Consider the following 11,778-nt stretch of genomic DNA (forward strand, 5'->3'; position numbering starts at 1 on the left):
CTTATGTCCTATATCGCTTTCGTTTTTTTTTTTTCAAGGGGGGGGGGGGGGCTGACGTGTTTTAGACATGCGTTTTAATCTTTAAACATGTACTGCATAAAAAAAAACTCCTACTGTGTTAATCTTTTTAATATATTGTTAAAATTTCTAGTATTTTAATCACCAAAAGATTGTTGTTTGTCTTCAATACTACACTCTTTATATTTAAAATCGCAATGTACAGTCAGCATGGTTTGAATAGTACTACCCGGGAATGGGACGATTCACTTTTCGATTACTTTCTCTATTTTTTCATTTGATTTTTCTTCGTGGTCGACGTTTTTATTTTCCTGTTCCTTTATCCATCAAAATCACTACCTTGACATATCGTTTAAATATTCGTAGCGAAACTAACTTAACTACCAGTCATATAGTGGAGGGACATCCTAAGTAATAAGTAACAAAAATATATGTCCCAATTTGCGTTTACTGTAGAATTGAAACAGGTGGTATGTATATAAAATGGAATGAAAATTAAAGCTTAAATTTATTTTATTTATTACTTTAAATGATTCTTATCCACAAGAAACACTTTCACATCACTTCCGCAGGGATTGTATTCAGTTTCCGTTACATCTGTCCGATCCATATTATGTCTCATCACCTTAGATGTAATTGAGGAAGTCAGTAGGCAAACCACTCACTATTTAACGTAAAAAAGTATATCCCAAATCCATTTAAATTGAATTTTTATTAATTAAAGGTGCAAATCATGAGTCGAACACCTTTCCATTTTAATCGGATAACCTCGGTATTTACCTCAAAATGCATTCAGATGTTTCAGAATTTCGAATATATTTGAACAGTGTCTATAGTAATGCTTCACGAGACGTACTTATATGTATTTCTATAGATGTATACGTGTGGGGATATATCATCCAGGGTTACTCAATTTCAGAGTTATTAGATTACTAGAAAAAAAAATCTGCGTCTTATTATTTTTTAACTTATGCCCCCCCCCCCTTCGACTTTCTGCACAAACGTAAAATAAAACTGATTCCATAAATAAGCTCTTTTCAAATGTGTAGTTCTTACACTTCTTAAAAGGACATCGTCAAATATGTAAGCTGATCTTGTACATGTAAAATAGAAAGTTAGAAGAAAAAGTTTTAAGACATCGTAAAAGACTATAATAAAGAATGCGAATGCTACGTGAGAGAGAGAGAGAGAGAGAGAGAGAGAGAGAGTGAGTTATACATCTTAGTATCTTATAATACATGTAATGTTAACTAACATTTACTGTAAAAACTATATAAGACTGAGATCTCAATCCTAAATGCATATTTCTTCAATTGAAATATCAGTGTGTAAACAAACCAAACTATTTACTTTTTATGTATCCTAGAATGCACAATTATTCTAATTGTTGCGTGCATTTTAAATATCAACTTCGAATTAAGCATTTTTAAAATTTTTATTTTATAAAAAGATTCGAGACAAGGTATTATGTTCAACATCTAGTGCAGGCAACAAATTGGAAACTCTGCACAAATAAATTCTCAAAAGTCTCTTTTTTTCTAATTATGAATTTATGAATATAATATTACAAACTTCTTGAATTTTTTTTTTTTTTTTATAATTTATTGCTTTTTGAATTTTTTTTTTTTTTACAAAAGGAAAATAATGAGAGAGAGACAGAATGACAAAGAGAGAGAGAACTGGAACTGCAGAGGCAGAGGGAGAGAGAGAGAGGAACAGAGAAAGAGAGAGATATGAATAAGAAGAAATGAATCAGTCAATGGCCTCCAGCTTTCATCAAAAGATTCTTTTTCATTATTTTTAGAACATATATTTTTGTAATTCATACATTGTTTTAATAGAGGATATCAACCCATCTAAGGAGATGTTTCTGTTTGTACATTTGTACAGATAGATATAATGTTCAATTTGTAAGGAATGATATTTTTTAGCTTATCAGTTTTCTGCACAGAGCCTAATAAAATTTCTTTTTTGGAAAAAGTTATAGTAGTGTTGATTTTATTGAAAAAGTAGTTTGCAACTACTATATTCAAATTAATTTTTGCTCAGATGCATTGTAGACGTCATGAATGTCACCTTATGACGTCATCATTGATACCTCAGCATGAATAAAACGAGCGTAATTTTATAAATTTTATATGAAATAACACATGATGAAAATCAATTTAAGACATTCTATTACAAAATTCTTGACAAATTAGGGATTTTATAATTATCAAGAATAATTCTGATACACTTATAGCTGATTTATGGTATTTATGCAAATGATGAACTTATCATTACTATTGAAATGGAGGACCTTGCTTTAATTTCTGAAAGCTCAACGTTAATAAAAGCTCAACGTTCATATTGGCCACAAGCGAGTACTTCTAAGATATTTTGCATAATGGTGCATATATGTAATATATTTATGCATGCAATGTTTGGAAAGGGTACTTGAGTGTGGCCACATTCCAATTTCTAAATTTCTGCCTTAAAATCTGCGTTTTTAGCAGTTTTTAACTTTATAGGTATATTTATTTCTGCGCATGTGCTAAAGACGGTGGCCTGTGTGCCAAAAATTTATATGTACTGTTTCTTGACATTGTGCCCTACAAAATAACATATGAGAAGCTTAGTAATTTCACACTGAAATTTTGTCTAAAAATGAAAGTCAGACATTGATGGTCTGTGGCTTTAGCTCTTTAGCGATTTGTCCCTAAAATTAATTCAATTTTTTTTTACTTTCCTGTGAGTGATACAACAAGTTTCCATTTCCATTATCTAAGTTAAAAAAATTTAACTTAAATCGCTCATTTTCTATTAAAGAAGCTTTAAATAGATCGTATAAGCAAAGAAAAAGGCGGATTCCATACTGTACTCTAAATGCAATTTTCAGTACTCTTAAAGCTTTCTTCTCGTTTGAGTCAAACAATTGCTACAGTAGTCAATATAAAATTTTCTGAATGCCCTAAATGACTCTTTTTTTTACGTGAAAAAGTTGTTATAACTATTATTTGAAAAAATATATAGAAATAAGATACACTGGTAAAGTTATGTTTTCCTCTTAAGAAATGAATACTGGATGTTGCTATATGCCACCTTACTAATATTTCTGAAGAATCATTAATGTGGGTAATTTTTTTTAACAAGTGGAAATTACATGTAAATACATTTTTAGCATGCAGAAATAGTTTCTACGGAAGGAACTGCAGTTTTCCCTGTGAACATTGTGCTAAAAACAAAACATGTGATCACATGACAGGTTCTTGCCCTTCTGGTCTCTGTGAACGAGGATGGAAGAATGCTAGTGATAAAAGATGTAATGAAGGTAAATATTCCTGTACTGCATGGTGCTTGTTAACTTTGATACATACGTGTTTTAATTTTTTTTTTTGATTGTAGAGTGTGATAACGGAACTTTTGGGTTACATTGCCGATCGAAATGCAGCGGACACTGTGCAGGGGGTTTATCATGCAACAAAGTGACCGGAAGTTGTCCTGAAGGGTGTGAGGATGGATGGATTAATTCGTACTGCAATGAAAGTAAGTCAACTCTTTGGACTTTTCCTATAAAATATAGACATGCAGATGTGAAATTAATTGTTTCTGATTTCATGAATGACATTCCTTTTAAATAAATTGTAAATTGATTAGCACAAAAATGACAATAAATGTAACACATCAACTTTATAAGTAGAAGATATCTTCATTAAGATTCACATCTTATTGTTTACTTTTGTAAATACAGATTTATAAAAGTCACATCCCTGAATCTTCATTAACATATACATGTACTCTACGAATGTTAGAAGTTTTCTTCCTAAAATATTTTTTTTCTGGAAACCTGGTTCACATCCCTCAAAACGGACACTGAATTATTTTTATTATGATTTTCTAAATGGAAACCAGATCCATTGAATCATACGTAGTTTATCAAAAAAATATTTATATAGAAAAAGAATAAAAATTTAATTTTTTATGTCAGATTTTCTCGGTAATCGCTCAGAAAGTTATGTAAATTGAAGCATTTAAATCAATCTTTTGCCTTTATTAGTTTAATAAAGTTCATTAAACATAAAATACGGTACAATGTAATCTGTTAGACAATTGTAGTCATGGATACAAACATGAGAGATATTGTTTTAAGTAAATTTATTTGTTATAGAAATAAGATACGAAGGAAAAGTTCTGTTTTCTTCTTAAGAAATGAAAACAATGGATGTTGTTACATACCACCTTACTAATATTTTTGAAAATCTGTAAAATGGATATTTTTTTTAATAACTGGAAATCAAATAAATCTTAAGCATGCAGAAACAATTTCTACGGAGAGAACTGTAGTTTTCCGTGTGGACATTGCGCAAACAACGCGAAATGTGACCACGTGACTGGATCCTGTCCTTTTGGTCTTTGTAAACGAGGATGGAAAAATACCAGTGAAAAAAGATGTAATGAAGGTAAATATTTCTGTACTGCATAGTGTATATATATTTAATTGCGTTTTTGATTTCAGAGTGTGAAAACGGAACCTTTGGGTCTAATTGCCAATCGAAATGCAGTGGACATTGTGCTGGAGAAATACCATGCAACAAGGTGGACGGATTTTGTACTCAAGGGTGTGCAGTTGGATGGATTAATCCGTATTGCAATGATAGTACGTACATTTTTGTATTTTTCTTTTAGTTTTTAGACATCGAGAAAACACGTAGAATTGTTTTTGATTTTTTATTGATATTAATTTTCAAAAAAATGTAAATTGAGTAGCATAAAAATGATAAGAAATGTATCACATTCACATTAAAATTTAAGGACAGTGTCATTAACATTCATCTTCTGCTGTATCCTCCACCCCACCCCCATTCACACACATTTCTTATTTGAAGTATCATCAAATTCTGGCAAAATGATGCGTTAAAAATTGTACTGAAAAGTTAAAGAGATACCAAAAACATCGTTTCAGACGAAGAAGGGAATTTTTTGAAACAGTTTATGACATTTTTGCATGTCAATTCTTTTTGGAATCACCCCCACCACAATTGATACGTGTCTGCATTCACTGAATGATTTTAAATATGATTTTATTGCAATAATTATTATATAAGATCTTAATGCACTTAGGCATAAATCACGGTAGGAAGATCATACAGTACAGTTAAGGTTAAGTAAGGAGGCAGGAAATGTGTACGGGAAATGTTTACTATGACGTCACACATAATATAAGGTCTTCAAAATACCACAAAATGAAATTATTTGCTATTTCAAACAACTGGATAGATGTATACTATATACAGACTTACTATTACCTGCAGTTTTGTCGTTTGTTACATCCCACGCAACAGTATATAAACGATGCATCGATCGCAATACACCTGTCAATGTGACGTCATCTCGCAAAAATGACGCAGTTTGTACACAGTGAGAGGCTGATCAAGTCACATTTTGTACAATGAAAAATGTTTTTGTTCTCAAATAAAATATTATTTGCCGTTAAATAAAAAGCCGTTAACTTGGATGCGATGTCTATTTTAGTATTTCTATAAACTGTACGTACATTTTCCGGACAAGCGATACTGTCGCGTGTTTGTATGCAGATTCATTGAAAAAGTAATGGAAGGGCCCTAATAAATCGATTTATTGAAAGGGCATATCCTAAATGTATCTTGTCAAGATTTTACATATAAACTCAAGAAGCATTTAGATATTTGAAAAGTGCTGTGAACCTCTTGAAATCTTGCAAATAAATTAATTATAGCTATATTTATGTAGTTGACCAGAATAAAATTCAACCTACCGTCCAACAAATTAAATTTTAGATAGGTTTGTAGCACTTTTCACAAACTACATACAGTGTTGAAAAGGATTATAAATTAAAATAAGTTTTTTTAAGTTTGGTTATGCCCTTGCAATATTGAAATTAATAGATGACCTGTAAAGGCATGTGACGTCGACATCACATGACAAGTCTAAATAAAAAATCTAAATGTCTCTAACCTGTAGATTTAAACCACATTACATTTTTTGATATAAGTGAAGTCCTAAAAAGAATCGCCTTAATAATCGTCTTAAAAAAGTATGTATTTCTTATCTTAACAAATCGACGATATATCCATTTGTAACCTTTACTGCGCTAGCGCTGCGCAGAATTATATTCTATGTTCAAATGATTTTGAAATGTATATATGTATTACATGTGACAAGACTTATGATTTAAAATATTGAATATCGATTGCTCATAATATGAGGATTTCTTAAATGTTTTAGAAGCTGATTCTTGTCTGTATACTATAATCGTATTCATATACAACAGAATGTTAACGAAAAAGGAATTCCCAGCTATTGCTAACATATTAAAATAAACAACAAGAAACAGATTTATTCTGACTCCATGATAAAGATCGCAATAGTTTTGTCTTCTTGGATATTACTTTTCAGTACTTTCACCTTGCCCATAACTTTTGATTAAGTGGAGCTATGGTATTCATATTTCATATGGGTATTTCTTGTGACAAGACCTTTCTTTTAGTATAACGAAATTTGACCTTTTGACACTTACCTTAGAGTTTGACCCACTTTTACACTATTTTTTTGAACTTTTACTCTGGCCATATCTATTGAACAGTAGATAACAGTACATTTAAACTTGACATTAATATTAGTTGTATGAAGGCCTTTCATTGGATAGCATCACCCTTGACCTTTTGACCGTGACCTTGGACATTTCTGTATTTACGAAAAAACCTTAACATTTGCAATAAATTTTGAACGGTAAATGCTAAGGCTTTCACACTTCACATATGTAATTCATTTGAAAAGACACTTTATTGAGTACCAAGAATTTTGACGATTTGACCTTGATCTTAGAGTTTCAGCTACTTTAAAATACAACCTTGAACAAAAATCTTGAACGGTTAAAACTAGGGCTTTCATTCTTCACATTTTTAATTTTTGTGACAAGATCTTTCTTTTGATATCAAGAACTTTGACCCTTTGATCTTGACCTTTGAGTTCCACCCATTTTATCACGAAAATTTCAAACATTTCTAAAGGCCTTAATTTTAAAACGGTAGACACTGGGAATTTTAGGTATTAAATATCAATTTTTTCGCAAACCTTTTATTTGAAACCAACAATTTTGACCTCTCGACCTTGATCTTGGAGATTTCCGAACTTACGAAAAAACTTTAACCTTGGCCATAACTTTTGAACGTTGAGTGGTTTCATACTGTAAATATGTAATCCCTGTGAGAAAACCTTTCATTCAATATCAAAAAATTTTACCCTATGATTTTGACCTGAGAGTTTGACGTATTTTTTTTTACAAATTTAAGCATTGGCCATAAATTTTGAAAAGTATGACTAGAGCTTTCACGATGAATTTAAATTTTCAGCTTTTTTTCGTTATTGTGCACATGTAAAAAGTTATCGACGAAAGTGAATCTGACTAAAAAATGCATACGACTATTGTATCAAAAATTTACACATGTACTTTCGAACAATGAAATTTAATGTCCCCAACTCCAAAACTTTGTACATGACAATTCATTGAAATTTCTTCACTTACGAAAAATGTGTGCTTGTATAGTTTTTGCTTTTTCTATAAAGTATCAGAGAGGGATAATTTTACAATTTTATTTTGAATTTTGTAAGTCAGTTAAAACAGACAATTCAGTGGGAAGTAAATTTATTTTCAGCATGCCAAACAAATTTCTATGGAAAGAACTGTAGTTGTTCCTGTGGACATTGCGCAAACAACGCAACATGCGATCACGTGACAGGTTCATGTCCTTCCGGTCTTTGTAAACGAGGATGGAAAAAAAACAGTGATAAAAGATGTGATGAAGGTAAATGTTTCTGTACTGCATGGTGATTGTTATGTTTGATACATACGTATTTTTAATTGAGATTTGGATTGCAGAATGTGAAAATGGAACCTTTGGGTCAAATTGCCAATCGAAATGCAGTGGACACTGTGTAGGGGGATTGCCATGCAACAAGGTCGATGGACTTTGCACTGAAGGGTGTGCATTTGGATGGATTAATCCGTATTGTAATGATAGTATGTTTACTCTTTGTATTTTTCTTTTATTTTTAAGATACCGAAAAACACCTTGTAAATAAAATATAAAATGAGTAGCACAAAAATGACAAGAAATGTATCACATCCACACAATAATTAAAGGACAACTTCACGAAAATTCACATTTATCGTTATTTTTTTTTAGTTAATAGAGATTTATGAAAATCCCATCCTTGATTCTTCATGTTCAAGAACACAGACACTTAGTCTTTGAAAGTTGTTTTTTTTCTTCCTAAATATTTTCTCTTGAAACTTGGTTTTTGAGGACATAAACCAACCCACCCAATCCCCCGGTCATTGAATTGTTTTTACTATGATTTTCGAAATGAGAATCAGATCTATTTAATAAAAGATAGTATATATGTCCAATGAAAATGTCATCTTCTAACTCACATTAATCGCTCCAGCAATTATGAAATTAAAGGATTTAAATCTTATTCTTTATCTCTGATGAGTTAAAACAAAATTAATCAATCACCAGATTATCAAGGTATAATCTAATCTGCTAGCCAACTGTAGTCAAGGTCACAAAATGAGAAATCAAATTGTTGATTTATACGTGTAGGGGTTAAAATATCCTTACCGTTTTATAAGACTTTCTGTACCACGGAATTGATTTTAAAATGCCCAGAATTGTCAAAAATTGAAATTGTCCTAAACTCCTTGTGAGAATTTCCTCTCTCTTTTCAAATTATCGGTTAGAATAGCTTCGTATTAGCGTGTTCTATTTGTAATCTGTATAGGTTCAAATTATCGTTTACCTCACCACATTCAACCTTGCAAAATATCGTGTCACGATAGAGTTTGATATGATAAACATCTTTTACTGTATAAAGTTCCTAAGTGCCAAGTAAAGGCAAGATTTGAAAATACATTTGCCGTGGCCTTCAACTCGTTTATTTAGATAATTTGACGATGTATTGCCAATTAGCACTTGTAATTTACATTCGATATCCTGGTGAGCTTGAGATAAAAGATTAAAAGATTCCACAGGGACATTATTTAAAATAAATTTAATTTTAATATAAGGAGTGAAAATCCGGTGACAGTTCATACAAATACATCTTTATTTTCTTTTAAGCTATCAAACGGGCATCAGAGTGCAATTCAAACCAATTAGTCAGGTCATCTTTGTATGGAACAATAGCTGCACTCTTTTTAAGTATACTCCTTAACATTTTTCTTATTGTCAGGTGGGTCTAATCTTTATCATTATTTTAAAATTGTTTCATAATTATAAGATAATCTTATAGAAATTGAGCCTTAGTTATGTTACAATTTACTTTTCTTATTTTTAAAAACATTGGTGAGGTTTTTTATACCGTAATATTGTAGAAATGCCAAAAAAGCTTTTTACATGAGACAAAGATCAAAAAAGGGAAATAAGGAGCAGGATTCGACGATAGAAACCTACGTTACTGTTCCGGGAAGGATTGAAGAAAACACAGCATATCAAGAATTAACTGTACAATTAAATAATTCCTGGATTAATGACACAGAAGAAAGTAATGCAGGTTATCAAGAACTTGGACAATCGAGCCAACCCTCTCATTATGAGGAACTAAAGCAATTTTAGGTCGAGGGTTGACCATCTGTGTGTTACTTTTGACTTAGCAACCTTCATTGACAGAATTGAAATTAAAACCAGCGTCCATGTAGTTATTAATTTATGAAAACGTTTAATGCTTATACGAAATTTTGAATTAATCTTTTAAGCGTGATATTAAAGCAATTGCAATTGTTTCCATTGAGATGTCGTGAAATATTAACACCGCGACTAATGACTTAAAGTATGTTGCTATGAAAAAGCAAGGGATTCTAAAATATTCAAGTTTTGCTTAGTTTTGTGACTGATATATATATATATATATTTAATTTTGTTATCGTTTCTTTTGTTCTCTTGTATAGAAATAAGAACTTCATTACATTTTACTAAGCATGAAAGATGTCTGGTACTCTGATAAAATGTTTTCATAACTATATATTTAAATGTACTGAATTAACCCACAAGAGGAATGAAAAAGGAAAAAGTTGTTTTAATACGAGAGAGAGAGAGAGAGAGAGAGAGAGAGGAATATACATGAATTTACATGTGCATGTACAGCATAAAGGAATGGTCCTCAATATTTTTTTTTTATATTTATTTTTTTTATTTTTATTTACAAAAATTAAATGAATTGTTCTGATTTTCATTTTAAAAACTCTTAAAAAATATACACATGCAAAAAACAATTGTATTATTTAATGAGATAAATATATCACCAATTTATCCCCAATTTAGCTCAGTTGAATATTTTGGCCAATAGGCACCTTTATTTCATTTTTTCCAGTAAAAGATTTTACCTTTAATCCACAAGGGAGTGAGTATTCTACGGAGGTCAATTTTCTTCATGTGAGTTATGCAATTGTTTAGGGTGATGATACTTTTTTCAACGAAAAAAGAGGTCATTTTTCGACGTCGATAAATGACCTCCGGTCAGTATGCTATGGGATCATTTCTTGTATTTACAACCGTTCAGAATTATTTTGATCAATTAATGGTAAAATCGTCATTTTCTTCACTATTGAAATATTTCTTACAGTCACTATTGAATTCTATATTTCAGTAGGGAACATTTCATTAAAATCCTGGTCCCAAGACCATAAACTGAGAACAGACTTAAGTCAAAATTTAAAATCTATATAACTTTTGAAATAATTTAGATAACAGAAGAAAATTTTCACCTCATGTTTAAATTGGAATATTCTGCAAACCTACAAATATTTAATATTTTATGTATAATTAATCAAAAGCTATTCAAAATAATAATTTTTACTTAAATCTATTCTCAGTTTATGGTCTTAGGGTCTGGTCTGTACCCTGAACTGCATTTAAACCATTTATTGAAATAATTGTTTCAATAGTAAACGTTATTTCAATAATGATTGCAATCTGTATTTTGTTTTGAAATGACCTTTCAACAACGATTGAAATTATTATTCCAATAGTGAACATTATTCTAATAGTGGTTACACCCTGTGCTTGTTTTGAAGAACACTTTCGACCAATTGGTATTTAAAAACCGATGTCAAGAACTACAACTATCTCTCTTAATATGGTTAAAAAATTATCTGTGTAACCAAAGCTGATGATTCCAATCTATTTCATGAAAAAATATACATAGGTCTTAGACTGAATTTGTAAAAGACAATAACAAAAACATTTTTCTTTACTTACTTATTCAATATCAATAACACAGGATATAAATTTTCTTAATTTCTCTATACTGTATAATAAGGATAACAGCCTGCCTATAGAATCTATGTTTACATTGTAATTTGAAAAAAAGCTCCAATTTCTAAGACAAACATAGATTTTGAAAAAATACCTGATAACGAGAAAATCAACAATATCGTTACATGTCAATATTTTGCAAAATTAAAGGTCAATTTAATAATGTTTTTTATAATAATCTTCCATTAATCCAAATATTGATTTTTAGTCATTTTTTAACACACTTAATTGTCCGTGGATTTTTCGACTGTTGATGATGATCACATGCTCTTGTTAAATGGACCTCCCCATTTCTCCAGTATTCAAAATGGATCGGCATCCTTTTTCTTCTTATAATGTTAAACATGGTAATTCATATACTGTGATGATTATTTTTTCATCTACTACAGAGTGATTCGTATCGGGTTTGCAGAAATGATTTTTTTTT

General features: G+C 30.5%; 1 protein-coding gene across 1 annotated transcript; it reads left to right on the plus strand.

The window, feature by feature from the left end:
* The first annotated feature begins 600 nt into the window (after positions 1-600).
* Positions 601-10,185, plus strand: LOC134263680 (multiple epidermal growth factor-like domains protein 10). Its single transcript, XM_062746052.1, has 9 exons — positions 601-666; positions 3,179-3,328; positions 3,403-3,543; positions 4,308-4,457; positions 4,514-4,654; positions 7,692-7,841; positions 7,916-8,056; positions 9,159-9,270; positions 9,413-10,185. The coding sequence occupies exons 2-9, from the start codon at positions 3,256-3,258 to the stop codon at positions 9,651-9,653; spliced, it is 1,149 nt and encodes a 382-aa protein (XP_062602036.1). The 5' UTR covers positions 601-666; positions 3,179-3,255; the 3' UTR covers positions 9,654-10,185.
* Positions 10,186-11,778: the final 1,593 nt, after the last annotated feature.

This window comes from Saccostrea cucullata, unplaced genomic scaffold, assembly GCF_032062105.1.
Source record: "Saccostrea cucullata isolate Sc308-1 unplaced genomic scaffold, CSIRO_AGI_Scuc_v1 ctg11229, whole genome shotgun sequence".
NCBI classification, from domain to species: Eukaryota; Metazoa; Mollusca; class Bivalvia; order Ostreida; family Ostreidae; genus Saccostrea; species Saccostrea cuccullata.

Bases quoted from the DNA above. Each gene is read 5' to 3' on its own strand.
- LOC134263680 (XM_062746052.1), top strand. From the start codon at position 3,256: ATGACAGGTTCTTGCCCTTCTGGTCTCTGTGAACGAGGATGGAAGAAT. The intron at 3,544-4,307 runs GTAAGTCAACTC...ATAAATCTTAAG, and splicing joins TAATTCGTACTGCAATGAAA to CATGCAGAAACAATTTCTAC. The intron at 9,271-9,412 runs GTGGGTCTAATC...GTAATATTGTAG, and splicing joins AACATTTTTCTTATTGTCAG to AAATGCCAAAAAAGCTTTTT.